Source organism: Schistocerca serialis, chromosome 7 (assembly GCF_023864345.2).
Source record: "Schistocerca serialis cubense isolate TAMUIC-IGC-003099 chromosome 7, iqSchSeri2.2, whole genome shotgun sequence".
Taxonomy (NCBI): domain Eukaryota; kingdom Metazoa; phylum Arthropoda; class Insecta; order Orthoptera; family Acrididae; genus Schistocerca; species Schistocerca serialis.
This window is the reverse complement of record NC_064644.1, coordinates 523,276,658-523,297,063: the sequence shown is the minus strand read 5'-3', so window position 1 is coordinate 523,297,063 and position 20,406 is coordinate 523,276,658. Positions and strand designations below refer to the sequence as shown.

The following is a 20,406-nucleotide window of genomic DNA, read 5'->3' as shown; positions in this document are numbered from 1 at the left end:
TTCTCTTACGAAACTCGAACGCTATCAACTTGAGCACTACTATGAAGAGACTTCACCTAACAACAAAAAACTAACGTCATATTATGGCCCCCGTTGTCCCATGCAACATTTGCCCCACAAACTTTTCAGCTACTATCATACTTGCGAAGTTATTCTAGGTGGCAATAGTTAGTGACTCACCCTGTATAATCAATTGCTAAACATACAGCTACGTCTCCATTTACATGTACATGATCACTCTGCAATTCACAATTGAGTGCCTGGCAGAGGGTTCGTCGAACCAGCTTTAAGCTACTTCTCTACCGTTCCACTCTCGAAAAGTGCGCGGGAGAAACGAACACTTAAATCTTTCAGTGAAATCTTTCATATTGTAATGAAATGATATTGGTATTATTATTATTATTATTATTATTGCAAACTGTTCATGTACTACAGAGATCAATGAAGTTTTCTGCAAGTGGGAGGAAGAAGGTTTTCATCTTGACTGATCAAATAAATTCATCAAAAACAAATAAATATTATGATTACGTCCCCAGAACCTATAAGTCAGCCGTATCATCTTACAGACGACTTTACACAATGCTGGATTGTATGGCTCTGGGAAGTGTATTTACTATAGCACGAAATTTCGGTTTATGCAGCACATACGGCAACAATCGTGATCCACATGTGATACCAGTGTGTAGGACTGTTATACTGCGCAAATAGCATATATTGTAGTAAACAGTGGGGTCACAATATGGCATGGCTGGATTACCCACTTGACTATAATGGGAAGTCCAGATCCGTCCATTCGGCGCGGCCTAAGAGCACCATAACACGTGGGAAATTGTTTATTTCCAAGGATACATGTCGAACCGAGTGTAGGAAGTCTACTGTTTGGTCGCTTCCTCTGTCCGTAAAGCACAAACTGTCTCGGCCTGGAATGTCTGGTGACCACGTCTTTTGCGTACTTCCTGTTTTCGGTCAGACAGTGTACATAGTTACAGAACGATACTAAACAAATTTCAAGAAGGTGTAAGGGTGTCGTTAGGAAGAAATTGAGGGTAGGAACCCGTGTCCGGTTCAAATGGCTCTGAGCACTATGGGACTTAACATCTGTGGTCATCAGTCCCCTAGAACTTAGAACTACTTAAACCTAACTAACCTAAGGACATCACACACATCCATGCCCGAGGCAGGATTCGAACCTGCGACTGTAGCAGTCGCGCGGTTCGGACTGCGCGCCTAGAACCGCCCCCCCCCCCCCCCCCCCGTGTCCGGGAACGACACCCAACGACGCTGCAGAGTGTCTAATTTACAGGCGCCGAAGTCAACCGCTAGGTCACTCCTTCGCAGGAAACGTGACGTTGTACCCAGACGGTCCGTAGGGGGAACGTCTGGCAACGTTGTTTGTTATTCAGTTATTACGACAGTTTGCCACGATCTCCTGTGGGGGACACGGAGCTAATTGCGTAGAGAGGCCTTGGACCTATGAATGCAATGCTGTGTTGCCTCGGTGGATGCGGGTTTCCATCCGCGGTTCATTTTTCTCTTGTATACGGAAGAACACTGGAGATTCTTGAGCGTTTCAGGAGAAAAATGAAATGCGGATAGAAACCAGTGTGTGCGAAAAAAATAATTGTGTAAGATAAGGCTGCTCGCGAGGAATGTCATGACCTGATACGCCAACTAAAGTAAAGTACAGGCAATGCAATTGAGTATATCGCATATACGTGGGCCAACCGTGAACAATAGCGGAACTTCCCCACCATGTATATTTTTCTATGGATTTCTGCCTCGCCTCGTTAACACAGCCAACCTCAAACTGTAGTTCGGAAATAAACTAGTAACAGTTTACCCCAGAAACTGAAATTATATAACCCGCACTAACGAACTGGTACAGGGAAAAAAGCGGTGAACGGACGAGTTCTGTGACAAACAGCAGAGGCGTCAGCCGCAATATAGGCCACTGTGCGCCTGCCGCAGCACTAAATTTCTCTTTCGGGAGACGTCAGGGGTGCGACGAGCAGCGAGCGGAAGTCACAGCGGCTGAAACACAGCCAGCCATCCGCCCATTCACGCACCCACGCACCCACGAATGCGCCGCACACACCCACTCACCCACGAATGCGGGCACGCGCTTACACACACACACACACACACACACACACAGCCCCTCTGGCCGGCTTTCGCTGCTGTTCGTCACCGCCAGAGAACTCGCAACACGTCCACATGAATTATAACGGAGGTTCCCGCTGCCCGCCCATGGCGGAGCCATCCAACTCCTGCTTCGACTTTCCCGCCTGCTGGCCTATACTTTAAGAATTCAGCAGTTTCTTTCGAACGTGTAATCGACTCGCCTGATCCAGTCCTTTACGTATACACGTCCTGACCGTTGTCAGCTTGGAATTTTAATGAGTACTGTAATATCAAAAGATGATATAAGAATCTTTATTTAAACAGCAGCTCGTGTTCTACATTAGGCATTAATAACGTTGCAATAAGAAACAGAGAATGCGATGTACTGCATCATCAGAGAGACTGAAACTGTCCTCCATAACTGAGGTAGCTAATGGACGCCTGCACTTGGTGCCGTATTTGCCTGGAATCTGGATGGTGCTAAAAAGTTTCAACCTCTATCAGTGACCGCCAACGGGAAGAAAGTTGGTACCATAAATTTCACCAGCACCTGATTATGTGCCAGCCTCGTAGAATAAATTCAAAACTTTTCCACAATCGCACATAAAGTTAGGATATGCACCACTGTGATTAACCTAGCATTGTAGTGGGACGTCAAGTTCGACAACCCTCTTCAGACTATTCAACGCGAGTACAAGACGTGCCAGCACCGAAATTCATCCTCTCACTTCTCTCATCCGCACAGAGGAACGGTCTTGACATCATGCTATAGACACATCCATCAGTCAGCCACAAGCAAGAGATACATTTAAGATACAAAACTCTCATACCTCACGAGGAAAAATGCTACTTTGTCTGCTGGAAGAAAACTGTTTTCCCTTTGGTGGCTCAATGTACCCATACGATACAATCTAATATGAATGACTCTTTTCTCAGAGAAAACGTACACTGATTTCAGTTGTGGAAGCCTTGTACACAACAATTACAGTCAAGCACGACAAGCAAACCATAGTTACAAAGAGTTTGACCTGATCGCACCACTGTAGATTTTTCTCGCTCCACAATAGATGGTAAAATATGCACTTTTACATCTTATACATACAAATGTTAATTTTTACACTAGTAAATGTTTAATATTAGAAACTAGAAAGCGTTTTTCTTTTATCTTTTTCGTACCAACAGTACGGAGGTTGGGTGAGGGCTAACGGGTAAGAATCGCGCGGCACGAAAATTTCACGTCATTGGATTAAATCTTCACGTGGATGATGGCAGTCTAGGTAGACATGAAAATTATTGATTGTCAGAAATAGATAACCTCTATCGAAAACCGAAGCTATAATCTACAATTCAATTGAATAACATACAAACTTAATCCAATACAAATAAAATGGTGTGTTTTTGTTTACTCCACCTCCACCATGAAGAAATGTACGTGACCATCAAACAGAAACACGTCACTGAAAAGCATCTGTTTCTGTTGCAAGGGCCTTATAGTTCATAAGCCTGCTCTACAAGCCTTTTTCATTTCCTTCTGTTGAGTGCACTGTTTGACCATTCAGTGTTCGTGTTCATCCTAGTTGCGTCCTCCCAGATGTTATCTCTGCACCTACTTTTGGGTCTTCCTCTTCCTCTCGTTCCATCTATTTTCCGAATACTCTTCTGGGTAGTCTGTATTCTGTCATTCTTGCTATCTTGCTATGTGGCCTTCCCTGATCTACTTTCTCATTTTTACCACGTCTACGTTGTTACCGTGTTTAACAGCGCTCTTAGTTCTTCATTTTTTCTTTTCCTCCATTCCACGTTATCTTCATCGTATACTGGACCAAAAATTTTAGTATTTTTCTTACAAATAGTAAAGTCTTTCTTCATCTTTCTTTAATACTTCACACCCGTATAATGGTACTAGTATAATGGTCGACTGATATAAGCGGATTTTGAAGTTAGGAATAAGTGATCTTTTCTGTAAGATTTTAATAAACCTAAAGAGTGTTTTGTTCGTTGTTGCCAGCCGGGTACCTACTTCTATATTCATTCCATTATTGTTACTAAACAGGCTGCTTAAATGCTTGAAACGGTCATCTGTTTTGAAAGTGAATCCATCTACAGCCAAAGACGCATCACTTTGGTTTTTATTACTTATGAACAGATACGAGGGTGAGTCAAATGAAATATTTTTTTAAATATTATTTACTGTGTAGAAGTGGTACAAAGCTGTACCACTTTTCAGCACAACTCCCCCAAGTTCAATGCAAGTCCTCCAGTGCTTAAAAAGTGCAAAAATTTCTATAGAAAAAAATTCTTTGGTAGTACACGCAACAACTCTTGCACCGCGTGGCGTACCTCTTCATCAGAACGGAACTTCTTTCCTCCCATTGCGTCTATGAGTGGTCCAGACATATGGAAATCACTTGGGGCAAGGTCTGGTGAGTATGGTGGATGAGGAAGACACTGAAAATGCAGGTCTGTGATTGTTGCAACTGTTGTACTGGCAGTGTGGGGCCTTGCATTGTCATGTTGCAAAAGAACAGCTGCTGACAGCAATCCACGTCGCTTTGATTTGATTGCAGTCCGCAGATGATTTTTTAGGATATCAGTGTACGTTGCACTGGTGACAGTGGTCCCTCTAGGCATGTAATGCTCCAAAATTACGCCTTTTACGTCCCAAAAGAGAGTCATCATAACCTTACCTGCTGATGGCTCCGTTCGAAACTTCTTTGATTTTGGTGATGAGGAATGGCGCCATTCATTGCACACTATTTTCATTTTCGGTTTGTGGAAGTGAACCCAGGTTTCGTCCCAAGTACCGATTCTTGCAAGGAAGCCATCACCTTCTCGTTCAAAGCGCCGAAGAAGTTCGTCAAAAGCATCAACACGTCGTTCTTTCATTTCAGGTGTCAGCTGCCGTGGCACCCATATTGCAGACACTTTCTGAAACTGGAGCACATCATGCCCAATGTGGTGTGCTGACCCATGACTAATCTGTAAACATGCTGCAATGTCACTCGGCGGTTTTCCTTCACTATGGCTTCAACTGCTGAAATGTTCTGTGGAGTCACAACTCGTTGTGCCTGACCTGGACGAGGAGCAAAAAAATGGCTCTGAGTACTATGCGACTTAACTTCTGAGGTCATCAGTCGCCTAGAACTTAGAACTAATTAAACTTAACTAACCTAAGGACATCACACACATCCATGCCCGAGGCAAGATTCGAACCTGCGACCGCAGCGGTCGCCGGGCTCCAGACTGCAGCGCCTAGAACCGCACGACCACTCCGGCCGGCTGACGAGGAGCATCTTCCACTGAAGTCACACCACTTGCGAACTGCGCACTCCATTCGTAGATTTGCTACTGTGACAAACATGCATCACCGTAGTGAACTTTTATTCGTCGATGAATTTCAATAGGTTTCACACCTTCACTACGCAAAAACCGAATATCAGAACACTGTTCTTCCCTAATGCAAGTCGCAAGTGTGGCGGCCATCTTTATACTGATGCTGCGACGGTATGTGTGCATCTGCTCTATGCTGCCACCTACAGGCCATTGTGCTCGCTGTTTGTAGCACGCTTACCAACTTACAGGATAACGGCGCGAAATTTCGATTTGTTATTGCAAATTTAAGGTTTTGATTTGACTCACCCTCATATTATGTCTTTTCTTCACTAACTTGGAATCCTACTTTCTCAGCAATTTTGTAATAATTTTCCATCATCTTGACTAATTCTGTTTTGGAACTACTTATTAATGCTACATCATCTGTGTAGGCAAGTCTAGCAGCATTCATCTCCTGCATTTGGATCCCGTGTGGATTAGTTTTACTAAATTCTCTATCGATCTTCTCTAAGACGAGGTTAACTACAATAAGTGAAATGACGTCTCTTTGTCTCAGTCCAGTGAATACCTTAAAATTTTCTGTTTCTCCTACAGGTATATTGCAATGACGTAAAGTTTCATTTTAATTACTATGATTAGGTTAGAGGGTATTTCAAATTCCTTCATTATATTTAGAAGTGTTTATCGGTGTATGCTATTGTAGGCCTTTTCGAAATCTACAAATAATATGTGTACATCTGCATTGAATTCCTACGCCTCTTCAGTTACCTGTCTTAGAGTGAAAAGATGATCTAATGTGGATCTATTTCTGCGGAAACCGCACTGGTAGTCACCAATTAACTTTTCAGTAATGGGATCAGTCTGTTTAACAGGCACGTCGATAGGATTTTATAATTAACCTCCAGCAAAACAATTCCTCTATAGTTGTCGCACACAAGGGGACTATTCTTCTTAAATATCTGGTATATAGTTGCGGTTTTCCAGTCTGCAGATATGGTTTCTGTCTTCCAGATTGTTTCTATTAAATATTGTAGTTCTACTTCCTGTCGTGGCCCTCCATCCTTTAATAACTGAGCGTATATCTGCTCTTCCCCACAAGCCTTGTTATTCTTTAATTTCTATATGGCTTGTTTTTTTCATTTACTGATTGGGTGCTAACTTGTACAACGACTGTATTAGGTTCTTCAAATTTGTAGTAAGACTGTGGATCATTGCAGTTGAGTAATTGTGAAAACTATGTCTTCCATCTTCTTTGTATGTCACGCTTGTTGGTAAGAGTTTTCCCATGCTTATCCTTTATCAACTGTTCACTTTTAGTAAATTTACCCAAAGATATTTTAATGTTTTGGTACATCTTCCTCGCTCTGTCGTACTTGAAATCATCCTTCGCTTCTTTTATCATATTGTTGTATTATTCCCTTTCTCTTGTCCTTGGGTTCGTTGTGTTTCAAGGCGGATTTTGTAATATCTTTCGTTCATTGTCATATTGTTCCTTTCTCTAAGCCACACTTTTCTCGCATTTCTCCTCTCCAGAACTTCTTGTTGGAACTTCTTGTTAAACCAAATTTTGTTAGGTTGTTTTCTTTTTCCTATAACTTTGGAAGGTACTTCCTGAGTATTGTTCTTCTGGTGTTCCTTTTGCTCTGACGTCTTGTTGTTTCCTGTTGTATAGTCTAGTTTTTGTTAGGTTGCTTTCCATTTCCTTGGTAAAGTTTCCTTTTGTAGATTCTTCAGCCAGGTTATATCTAGTAATTTCCGCTCTATTTATATTTATTTTCTTCTTAATTTTCTTTTCATTTTTGATATGATTAACATATGGTCCGTGTCAAATCGGTGCCCTAAAGGTTCTAATATTCTTAATACTGTTCTGGAATCTTTTTTGGATGGCGACATGGTCAATATGGTTCACTACTTCTCCATCTGGTGATATCCATCCTCTTGTCCCGTTTCCATGTACTGCCGTAACGGATTTGGAAATATGCAGAAGGCGTCTCTATTGTGTGCGTGTGTGTGTGTGTGTGTGTGTGTGTGTGTGTGTGTGTGTGTGTGTGTGTTCAAAAATGGCTCTGAGCACTATGGGACTTAACAACTGGGGTCATCAGTCCCCTAGAACTAAGAACTACTTAAACATAACTAACCTAAGGGCAACACACACATCCATGCCCGAGGCAGGATTCGAACCAGCGACCGTAGCGGTAGCGCGGTTCCAGACAGAAGCGCCTAGAACCGCTCGGCCACACCTGCCGGCTGTGTGTGTCTGTCTGTGTGTGTGTGTGTGTGTGTGTGTGTGTGAATAAAATTGCCGTACATTCTCTGAGTAGAGTTTAAATATTAAAATAAATTCACATCCGTCTTTGAAAATATTTCATACGCACGCATACACGACTTCCTATATAAAAAAACACATTAGTGTGGGACAGTGAATAGTACAATGCCGAACGAGGGTTCAAGTGCACATTTGCCATCCAGGCCTAGGTTTCCTGTGATTTCCCTAAGTCATTTCAAGCAAATAAGCAGATGGTTGCTTTGAAAGGGAACAGGCGATTTCATTCCCCATCCTTGGAACATTCCGAGCTTGTGCTCAATCTTTAATGAACTCGATGTCGGCAGGACACTGAAAGTGGGGAGGGGGGTTAGAAAATTTTATGTGGATTGTAATTAAATAACTCGTGCACAAGTTAATGAAAAGTTCCTGGGCGCAGATTCTGAATTAGGGGCTCTAATATTTCCTGTACAAGCTGATGGTGCATTAATAAATACGTAATGTTCACTTACCTCGAATAATTAAATTAATTAAATTATGGTTTGGCACAATGGATAACGTGAATTGACGCGAGTATATCACGGAAGGTATGTTATTGCAAACCACTCTAGGTTCTTTTGTACTGCACATTTCTTTCTTCATTCAGTATTTCACTTCTCTGCCTCAGCGGTGCAGGTACGTTTATATCATGGTGTTTAGTAATCTGCATGGAACAAGTAATGATATGGGCATTAGTAATACCTTATTATAGTAAACGGAGTTATTTTTTATCATCAGTTGAGAATATTTATTACTTAGGACCAATGAGTTGACAGCAATAAATTTTAAAATATATTTAGCATCTTGCATTCATTACACAAGAGGTGCATCAAATCGTACTTGAATACGTGGTCCTACAACTGGAACAGAATTATTTATGTTCGTGAGGTACGGTGGTGGCAATAGCATCGGTTTGGCAACATCAATTCCTCAGCATTAGAGGGTAAAACAACAAAAATCACTCACACACTCATACGAAAAGGTACTGACTACTGTGGGATCCGTACCAGATAGGGTTGATAGAAGAGATAGAGAAGATCCAACGGAGAGCAGCGCGCTTCGTTACAGGATCATTTAGTAATCGCGAAAGCGTTATGGAGATGATAGGTAAACTCCATTGGAAGACTTTGCAGGAGAGACGCTCAGTAGCTCGGTACGGGCTTTTGTTGCCGTTTCGAGAACATACCTTCACCTATGAGTCAAGCAGTATACTGCTCCGTCCTACGTATTTCTCGCGAAGAGACCATGAGGATAAAATCAGAGTGATTAGAGTGCACACAGAGACATACCGAAAATCTTTCTTTCCACGAACAATACGACACTGGAATAGAAGGGAGAACCGATAGTGGTACACAAAGTACCCTCCGCCACACACCATCAGGTGGCTTGCGAAGTATGGATGTAGATGTAGATGTACTGTTAGCAAGCAGATCAAAGGATGTACACAATGAATGGTGGGTGAACGCCATATCAAAGAAACATGCACGTAGACAAATTTTTTGAATAATCAAAAAGTAGTCACCAGATAATAATACACTCAACATGTAGGTAGTCATTTGACATAGATTTTAACGTACTGCACAGTGGAGGAGGCTCTGACTCATTATTTGTGAAACCATGACGGATGGTGGTCAAAACACTTCTCTAATAGTTTCAAAAAAGAAAATTGTTAGCAAGAGGATAAATTTCGCACGAATTTCAATACAGGCTAATGTTGGCCAAATAGTAACTGTCTACGAACTGCCAGTGCTTAAAGCATTGTGTAATTCGACATGGATCGATGGCTCAGTCCCGTACTAAGCAATGACCATCAAACAGCATTCTTGCACTAAAATTTAATGAAATGGACAAAATAAGGGACCACGACTGATTTCTCTAACATAGATGAATTTCAAAGAGAAAACACTAAGTGACTGTACAAGTAAATAAATCCCGGTGCCTGTATCCTCAAGCTAGATAGGACAGTTCAAGAGACCAAGTTTTCCAGCTTACCAAGACTAAGGCAGAATGCTCATCATGGTGGACGCCGAGAAACGGCTTCACTTTCAAAACAATCGTTGGGGGAAGAGGAACTGTTGGGGCTGACATCTACAGCATTACGTAGTTCCATCTGGATGTATATCTTTGACTCCTGTCTTAGTCCAGTCTAGGCTCAAATTTAGGTTTAAATGGATCTACGCGACTCATGATCCTCTGGCTGTCTGTGTAGTCATTCAACTTTACGACACACTCATTCCATTCACTCATAATCACAGAAAGGGACCACAGGTACTGGAAAGCGGGCGTACCAATAAATAAAGGAATGAGGCAACACATTATTTCTCCAGATGCTGCCGGCGTGCTGAATATTTAACTACACAACACGAAAATCAATGTATAGATATGCAAAATACATCAAATGTGAGGAAACGTAAAACATCTTACGACCCATTTCAACACTTACATACACAGGGTGAGTCACGTACGACGTAACGCCCTCTTGGTTCATGAACGGTTGCACATATCGAAACGCGGTTTTGGGCAAATGTTAGAGCGTCGAGGGGCACGTATGTTTCTGTTTGGTTAATGTTTTTAGCGTTAGTGTCAACAGAGATATTGAAGTAAGCAGTTTTTTTAACGGAATAGAATACTTTTCATAACTGCATTCGATGGCTCTTGAGAAGACAGTTACAGTGACATAGCGTTTGTTAATGTTGACGTTGAAACCTGTCGTACGAAATTCGAGAAATATCCTAGAATGTGGGAGCACGGTAGCCCGAAACGGCATTCACGCTGCAAACACATCCAAGTAGGTGTCTCGTACCAGGCTGCGTGGTTGTATACCGTAAAGCAGGCCTGCGCAACGAGAATAAAGCTTCATTTCCCCTAGAACCAACTCACGATCTGCATGCATCTACGAATGTTGTATGTGGAAATACAGCATAGGCTAGAATATAGAGTATATCCTCCCAGATTTACGTGAAATGAAGAAACAGAGAAATAACAGTTCATTCTTGAATAAAAGAAATTCCTATACGTGGCTCTGCGCTTCTTAGAGATAAAATATAAGCTCTCTGACAACTGTCTCCACCTACACTGCTCTTACTTATATCATATGGGATACATTTTATTAAAAATATTTTGGTGACCACCTGTACACCGCAAAATAAATATTCTTCTTAACTAAACGTCGTCGATTTATTTGACACTGTAATGCAATTTCGTACACACTTAAATCAAATAAACAGTTTAATAGTAATGATTTGGTACTACCCAAATCACAAAACATAAATTGTCTTCCAAAAACATAACGTTATCCTTTATTTGAACTGTTCAAATTGTTGAAGATGGACTGAAAGCTACATTTCCAATCGCTGTTTGAAAGAAAGACGAACGGATGTAATTACAGTGTATGATAGAGCATGCACTGGTGACTGGACGACAAATTTCGTCTGACGTAGTTGGGGTTTCGTCATAGATGCATCTTTGAGATATCCCCAAAGAAAGCAATCAGGAGGAGTCAAATCGGCGAACAATGAAGGCCATTTGCCAACAGAACTTCGTCCTATCCAACGTCCGGGAAAGTTCTCATTCAGTATTTGCGTTTCAGCACGGGGTGCGTGAGCTGGACAACCGTCGCGTTGCAGCCATATACACAGTCGAATATCCAGGGGTATCTCTTCTAGAAGAACCGGCATAATGTTCGTCATAAAGTGTGCGTACGAATGTCCACTTAGAACGCCTAGGATGAAGTAAGGTCCCAAATGTCATTTCCTATGAGGCCGCACCATACGTTTACGCTCCACGGCCGTTGATGTTGCCTGGGCGAAGCCAGTGTGGATTTTCGGCTGCCCACTGGTGCATGTTACGAAAATTTTCATTAGCGTGGAGCCGGCCGAGGTGGCCGAGTGGTTCTAGGCGCTTCAGTCCGGAACCGCGCGACTGCTACGGTCGCAGGTTCGAATCGTGCCTCGGGCATGGTTGTGTGTGATGTTCTTAGGGTAGTTAGGTTTAAGTAGTTCTAAGTTCTAGGGGACTGATGACCTCAGATGTTAAGTCTCATAGTGCTCAGAGTTATTTGAACCACTTTTTTCTCATTAGCGTGGTTAGTAAACGTTGTATCATCGGTAATGCGAACACGCTGGAAAAACGTAGGGTCGTCTTTCAGTAGCTGAAGGGCTAACCGACAAAATTCTGTACGACGTTCGAAATCACGGTCGTCGAGTGCCTGATGTAGTGCCTGATGTAGTGACAGATGACGGTGATAGAAGTTCTATCGTTGCAGGGTGCGAATGAGACTCGCCTGGCTGACTCCAAATTCTCTGGCAATATATCTTCAAATGGCTCTGAGCCCTATGAGACTTAACACCTGATGTCATCAGTCCCCTAGAACTTAGAACTACTTAAACCTAACCAACCTAAGGATATCACACACATATCCATGCCCGAGGCAGGATTCGAACCTGCGACCATAGCGGTCGCTCGGATCCAGACTGTAGCGGCTAGAACCGCACGGCCACTCCGGCCGGCACTCGTGTACATACAGGGTGTAATTGGTATAATTGTATGTATTTTTGTATGTGTTACCGTAATAGGTACGCTCGTCAGTATGTTGGTTGTCTTTCCCCTGCACGGAAGAGTCTTCGCACAAACACGTCACAGCCTTTTTAACCCAATGTTTTCAGCACAGTCGAAACTGCAGCGCTAAGTGAAATACGGCTGTGAGTATAAACTCACCGTTTTGTGCCCACACGTATACACATGAACAAGTGACCTACTCCCCAGGGCAAAATAAACATTAATGGCTTGGTCTTGCTAGAAGTAACTGGAGGTGGTAACCAATCTTAAAACGTACTACTCCTATTAGCTATAATTATTAGTCTGCAAATGAAGTGAACATCGATGCATTGTGATTCAGTACACTGCCCTCAATCCCCAGAAAACTATGTGCACTTATATCTGTTACATCTTGTATATACATATGCATACAGTCACACCTACCACCCCTCCTACACACACACATAGCTCAAAGTGCCCCAGGAAAGTGCAAATCCTCATGGCAGAGCGTGGACATCTCATATTATTTTCCACTACTTGGAGTCCTGACACTTTTGGTAAGATAATGTATATTATGCTGCTATAAATTATTTAAATTATTTCTATTTCCGCAATGTCTGCTTTTAGTTGTCGTGATCTTCCTGAGATTTGTGCAAGATGCAGAACATCATCTTTATACGACACACTACCGTGAAGTACGGCAACGTCCAGATTGTGCTTACGATGACGTGGTTTGGTGGTGTCTAGGAAGCCTGCATACGCGATTCGCTAGACAAACATTCAAATAAATCTTATTAATGAGTTTTATTACAAAAAGAAAATTACAATACTTAACTTTTGCAATTGCACAGATGTGACGCAAGCAACGGGCGACATACAAAATAACGTCTTTGTCAGTATAGACCATGGGTTCCCAACAAAATTTTCTCGAACCCCCTCATCGAGCATGCTTGGTACCTTGTCATATCACCGGGTCAAGCACCTAAAAAAGCCAAATGAAGAGTCTTTTTATACGTTTTCTGTTTTGGGTACTTATAAAAAACATTGACATATTCATTATTGAAAAAATATTGAGCTGCCAAAACAAAAAATCTGTTATCATACATAATATATTTAATATATTTTTTATTCTAATAGCATCTTGCGGACACCTCTGGCATAGCTCGCGGACCCCTGGGCGTCCGCGGACCACCTGTTGGGAACCACTGGTGTAGACAATCCCAAGTTTGTGCTGCATAGAGATTACAAGCGAAATGACTAGAGTTGACACTGCTAATCTTGAATGGTTCAAATGGCTCTGAGCACTATGGGACTTACCTTCTGAGGTCATCAGTCCCCTAGAACTTAGAAGTACTTAAACCTAACTAACCTAAGGACATCACACACATCCATGCCCAAGGCAGGATTCAAACCTGCGACTGTAGCGGTCGCGCGGTTCCAGACGGTAGCGCCTAGAACCGCTCGGCCACCCCGGCCGGCGCTAATCTTGAAGCTGCTATTGAACTGGGCTGTCACCAGTCGGTCGCGTCGCTTATGTCCTCCCCATATAGGGGGCGCTGCTGTCGCGTTGTGGTCCTGGAGGGAGGTCCGGGAAGCGTGCCATTGGCTGACTTCTTTTCACAGCCATCTCTTCTCTATCGTTCCCGATTGGCGTGCCGGCGCTTGACTTTGCGCCGTAACAGTTCGTGTCACTTGCTGTTGCAGATAGCCATCTTCCACGTGGAGAGGGGCCCGTTCTGTGAGCTGTTCCTGCAGTGCGTGACGTACGGCTTCTACACGGAGCCGTGGCAGGAGCAGCTGTACGCCGCATTCAGCCTCATGTGCATGTTCGTGCTGCCGCTCGCCATCCTGATCGGAACATACGTCTCCACTTTCATCACCATCTCACGTGAGTTATCGCTGCTTAATATGCCATTGCATATTTGCAGCTACATGTGTCATATCGTCTATTCCCCATACTAGGTATTACTGTGGCTCACATTGCCAATACAAGGGATGATGAGATCACTGCCACACCGACGTAATAACTGCGATGTCCTGTCTCGAACACTGAAATCATCACTAACTACAACATCGTCACCAACAGTAAACATCAATCCTAAGAATATTCAAATTATTTCATTCATAGTCTCCAGTCACAAGTATCTGAAAGTTTCACCGATTAATTTGCTTTAGCAGTGTACACCCTCGGATCTGTTTAATTTTGAATTTGGCTTATGTCAGTACTTTCGCTGCATTTTGTTGTGCAAGTGTCTGATTGTGAAATTTTGATTCTTTCTACACAGGTACGAGCTCTCAACTACGGAAATTTACGTTTGTACATAAATGGTATTTTAATTTAGATTTAGTGAACACTGGTATTGTACGTGTCTCTAGTTGGTTACCCTTATATTTTGCCACATTTTAATAGCGTAATCACTGTAAAAAGCAAATACTTGGTCCTTTAAAGAATTTGAACAAAGGCTGTGGCTAAAATAATTGGGCTGGAATTACCCTTAGTTCAGTTGCTAATAAGTATATATTATTTGCGTAGATTGCAGGCAGACACATTTCTTGGAACAAGCATTGTTTTGGGTGTACTTATTTTATTGTTAATGTTTTCATTAAGAAACTTACGGCGAAGCTATGATAATGACGCCAATTTTAAACCTTCATGAGATACCTCCTAATGTGTTGTCGGAACTCCATTTAGCCGACGTAGCGTAACACCTCGATGTGGCATGCGCTCAACTAATAGTTGAAAGACTGCTGCAGAAAACTGAGCTATACTTTCTCTATAGCCGTACATAACTACGGAAGTATGGCGCGCAGCAGGACCTGACACCACGAAAATGCCCCATAAATATTCGATGGGATTCATGTCGGGTGATCTGGGTGCTCAAAACATTCGCTAGAGTCGTTCAGAATGTTCTTCAAAATAATCGCGAACAATACTAACCCGGTGGCATGGTACATTGCCATCCATAGAAAAATCCATCGTTGAATTTCTGCAAATGGTCTCCAGATTGCCGAACATAGCCATTTTTAGTCAATGATCGGTTCAGTTGGGTCAGAGTACCCAGTCCAAGGCATATAAACACAGTCTGCGCAATTATGGAGCCACCAAAGGCTTTAACGGTGCCCTGTTGACAACTTGGGTCCATGGCTGCGTAGGGTCTGCGCCACACTCGAACACTACTGTCAGCCCTTATCAACTGAAATCGGGACTTCTCTGACCAGGACACGGTTTTCCAGTCGTCTTGGTCCATCCGATATGATCACGATCCGAAAATACATTCGTCGTACGTTCCACATTGTTTCCTGTAGTGATTTAATGCCGTGTTGCTTGTCTATTAGCACTGACAACTTTACGCAGACGCCGCTGCTCTTGGTCGTTAAGTGAAGGCCGTCGGCAACTGCGTTGTCCGTGGTGAGAGATAACGCCTGAAATTTGGTGTTCTCAGCACACTCTTGACACTGCGGATAGAGGAATATTGAATTACTAAATGATTTCCGAAAAGGAATGTTCCATGAACCTAGCTCCAACTACCATCCCGCGTTCGAAGTCTCTTAATTCCCGTCGTGCAGACACAGGCATGTTAAAAATCTTTCCACGTGAATCAGCTGAGTAGAAATGACAGTTCCGCCTGTACACTGTCCTTTTACACCTTGTGTACGCGATATTACCGCTGTGCATGTCGCTACCCCATGACTTGCCAACTCAGTGTAAATATAAGTGACTTGCTTTGGGTTAGAATTCATCTGATCTGTACCACGTCGGTGTCGTACAGGAGATCACCTCTCTCTCAAGGAACTGATTCTTTACATTGCCTGCTGAACCTAAAGAAAGTGTGGGTCATTCTGTGACAGATCGCTTAGGTCCACACACCTTTTCAATGTAAGCTGGAGCCTCACCTACAAGTTTGAATACAAGGAAACATTTCCTGTACGTTTGCAATACGCAACATAAACCTACGTCGAAATCTACGACGACCGACACAATATTTCTTGTAGAGTTGAGGGTGTCTTTTGAATCTGAATCACGTGGACACTATTTCTGTCAAACAATCTGGAAGCTAATGAATGTCTTAAGAGGTGCTACTACTTCCTGATGTGAAGCTACCTCAATGAGAAGTCGGGTTATTGTTTATGTAGGGAACTACAAAGTAACGAATATGTAAATTAGTGAGAGATACAATGAAAATTTAAAATTTTAATTAAAATCGATGAAAAAGAATTTGAGGTTTCCAGTTTATAATTAACGATTTTGTGAAGTATTCGGGGAACAAGAGATTAAATTTACGCTTAGCAGCTTCTATTTGTTACAATTCGCGTTGTTGAGCACTCTGACACTAAACAATAATGGCCTCAGTTCGAAGCGCTGTTGCGTTACTTAGAGTAATTTTTATTAAGACCTCTCCTTAAATGCAGAATTACTCTCTCCTTACATACACATTTTTATGGCAATGTGATACACACTGTTTGGAAACTTGACATTCCTCCTACAGTTTGTAAACCATCGCGAATGGTAGAATACCGTGTGAATACTCTGTCATTTCATGTATGTGACAGCACATTCTAGTGAGCACTCAAAGTGGATGTACCGGGTGCTAAAAAAGTCAGTATAAATTTGAAAACTGAATAAATCAGGGAATAATGTAGACAGAGAGGTACAAATTGACTCAAATGCTTGGAATGACATGGGGGTTTTTAGAACCAAAAGAAAACAAATATTTAAAAAATGTCCGACAGATGGCGCTTGATCTGATCAGAATAGCAATAATTAGCATAACAAAGTAAGACAAAGCAAAGATGATGTTCTTTATAGGAAATGCTCAATATGTGACCATCGTTCCTCAACGATAGCTGTAGTCGAGGAATAATGTTGTTAACAGCACTGTAAAGCATGTCCGAACTTATGGTGAGGCATTGGCGTCGGATGTTGTCTTTCAGTATCCCTAGAGATGTCGGTCGATCACGATACACTTGCGATTTCAGGTAACCCCAAAGCCAATAATCGCACCGACTGACGTCTTGGGACCTGGGAGGCCAAGCATGACGAAAGTGGCGGCTGAGCACACGATCATGTCCAAACGACGCACGCAAGAGATCTATCACGTGTCTAGCAATATGGGGTGGTTCTAATAAAACCCCATGTTATTCCAAGCATGTGTGTCAATTTTTACCTGTCTATCTACATTATTCCGTGGTTTATTTAAGTTTCCAAATTTATACTGACTTTTTGATCACCTGGTACTTGTGTTACTCAGAGAACATCTTAATAAACATTAAGATTTAGTACAGAAAACGTCCCTTCTCTCGTTGATAAAGAACCCCTTGTGTTTTACTTAGATAACAGGGTTTAACCTTTGTTACAACTCATGCTCACATACCCACATCTAAGTACCGCGACGCACTGCTCGCCCACAGCTGAACTTATCAAAACCGATCATCCTAATAACAAAATGTACGAAGTGACCCACACCGTCGCTTTCTTCATTACAGTTACGAGCGGTTACGGTTCCCTTATTTGTCAAGGTGTCAGTCACGGAACTCTACGTTCTTCTCTTGGTGCGATCATACTGGACGTGCGTTACCAGTATACTCCTCAGTCCTATCGACGGCGTCTTACATGAACAGTGTGTACGTCCCACATTAATTTCTGCAGTTATTGCATGCAGTGTCGCTTGTCCTTCAGCACTGATAACTCAATGCAGACGCCGCTGCTCTCTGTACTCGCCGGCTACTGCGTTGCCTTCGTGGTAATGCCTGGAATTTGTTATTCTCAGCACGCTCTTAACACTAGGGGTCTCAGAGTACTGAATTCCCATGCGTCTAGCTCAGACTACCACATCGCATTTAAACCCCGTTAATTAACGCTGTGCGGCCATAATCATATCGGAAACATTTTCACATGAATTACCTGATTACAAATAATAGCTCCGGCAATGCACTGAACTTGTGTAAAAAAAAAAACCTCTAAAAATTCTTGACCAATTTACTCCACATTTTTACACGATATTCCAACGAACATTCGAAGGGACATTGGCTATATACTTCTTTTATGGGCATAATACATAAATACAGAATATGTAGTATATGAAGGGGATGTGTTGTTACGAACTGTTTGACCGATTCACTTCAAACTTTTACACGGTACTCTAATTAACGTTGGGACGAATATAAGCTATATATTTTTTAAATACATATAATATGCTAATACATACGTTGCATGTACAGGAGAGAGTTGTTACTAACAGGCCCTAAAAGTTCGTGACCGATTTACTTTCAGTAATTACACCATACTCTAATGTAAATATCGACGTACATATGACACATATTTTAAGCATATAATACACAAATATGTATGAAAGGTATCGTTAGATCTTTGTAAGTCTACCCATCCAAAGACTACAATTATGCGATATACTGCCGCTGAAGCTACTATCGTCACAAACTCAGCAGCTAGAGACGTGTCTCTCATGGTATGCAACGATACCAACCGATTTACACATTCATTTTAAGCGACATGAGTTCCAACTCAAGGTTTCGTTTCCAATAACAACAAATAGGCTTAAGGTCAGAGAGAGGGACAATGGGAGAGAGAAAAGGAAGGAGGAAAGGGACATGGAGAAGAAAGAAATAGAGAGATTATTGAGAGGGAGGAGGGGGGGGGGGAGGGAAGGAGGAGATGAACAAAGGGAGGGGGCACCGGAAGGTGGACAGGGAAAGTGCGGAAGAAGTTGAGGGTGTATATCCCCTTCCCATACAGATGTAGCAACTGCGATACTTTGCTGCGTTCACTAGTGTAAATTCTGTAACCTCAAAACTGTCACGTATTATAATTCATAAATTTCTTCTGTATCATTTAAGACAGAGAAAATGAAATCACTGGAGATGGAAAATCCTCTCTGAGAATGTTTGGCCACTTAAACAAGGAACATTATGTTTGCTCAAGGCAGAAATACATGTCATTACTACATAAATACGAAGCAAATGCTGAGAAGAAAAGAGCTTCAACCACAACAGGAATGTGTGTTTCACAGGATAGGCTGTCCCTGATCCCGCGTTGATTGTTTGAGAGAAGCTTGTTTCCTACATGTAGATAATAATATATGAGCTTAGAATATGCTTTAGTGTCCAGAAACACACGGAAATCAGTGATATTTTTCTATGTAATTCTGTAGATTCTATCTTTTACGCATTTTTTAAACAGTAGAGCTCTTCCCTCCTTACTAGCCGCGAGGGACGATTATTCGCTGTACGAGAGATTGTCGATAAATTTGAGGGAGAGGAACTAGTTCGCAGACTTACTCCAGTGTGAAATCTAACGGCTGCTCCATTAGGTTCTGGCGTCTTGTTCGCTTCAAGTACTGTTAATGGTTTTTCAATACCGGGTATGTCATCTCTTATAGAAGAGGCGTTATAAGGTTCTCTAACACTGCTTGATTTCCTCCTAAACATGTTCTTTCGTCGATAGTAGGCGAGTCGACCCGCTTACTTCCAAATATAGAAAAAAAGGTGCGGATTAATGATAAATGCGAGGGCTAGTTTTTTCAAGATCCTATCGTTCGCGAAATTAAAAACCACACCAAAATTCTGATGAAGCTTTGCGAAGATGTGTTGTGCAGTGCCTCCGGTATGGCCGTAACTGTCACGAATGACAGTGAAGCGTAGCAGTGATGCACGAGCTATGAAACAGGGCGGACGGCCGTTCATGACGCACGCTGCGCCATGACACTGCTGAGCAGCACACAGCAACTGCAGCAAACACGGTTCTGCAGCGTTTGATCACTCACCGTACAACCCGGACTTGTGTTCCTCATTTTTGACTCTCACAGTGGTCTCTATTTCACAAGTGATCGGACCTCTTTTGAAACAAACAAAAAAATAAATAATAAGCTCTCGTAATTTAGACGACGCGTCATTTTTTAACTCAATTGTTTTTGTCAGTGGCGTGTTTTGGGAAATATCTGCGTTGCTACAAAAACGTCTCCAGCGCTCAACGCCAAAAGAAAAAAAATCATCCATTCAGAATGTTATATCATTTGTTTCTCTGGATAAATAATCTTAATGTACCACTTTTTGTTTATCGTTGAGCGGAGCTTACGTATTTGTAGTATTGGAGAACATTT

General features: G+C 42.2%; 1 protein-coding gene across 1 annotated transcript in view; it reads left to right on the top strand.

Annotated features, from left to right (window-relative positions):
• The window catches only part of LOC126413201 (adipokinetic hormone/corazonin-related peptide receptor variant I-like), a 188,541-nt gene that overhangs the window by 6,617 nt on the left and 161,518 nt on the right, over positions 1-20,406 (top strand). The window contains exon 2 of the mRNA XM_050083097.1: positions 13,975-14,180. Within this exon, the coding sequence (XP_049939054.1) occupies positions 13,975-14,180 (206 nt within the window). The remainder of the gene's footprint in view (positions 1-13,974; positions 14,181-20,406) is intronic.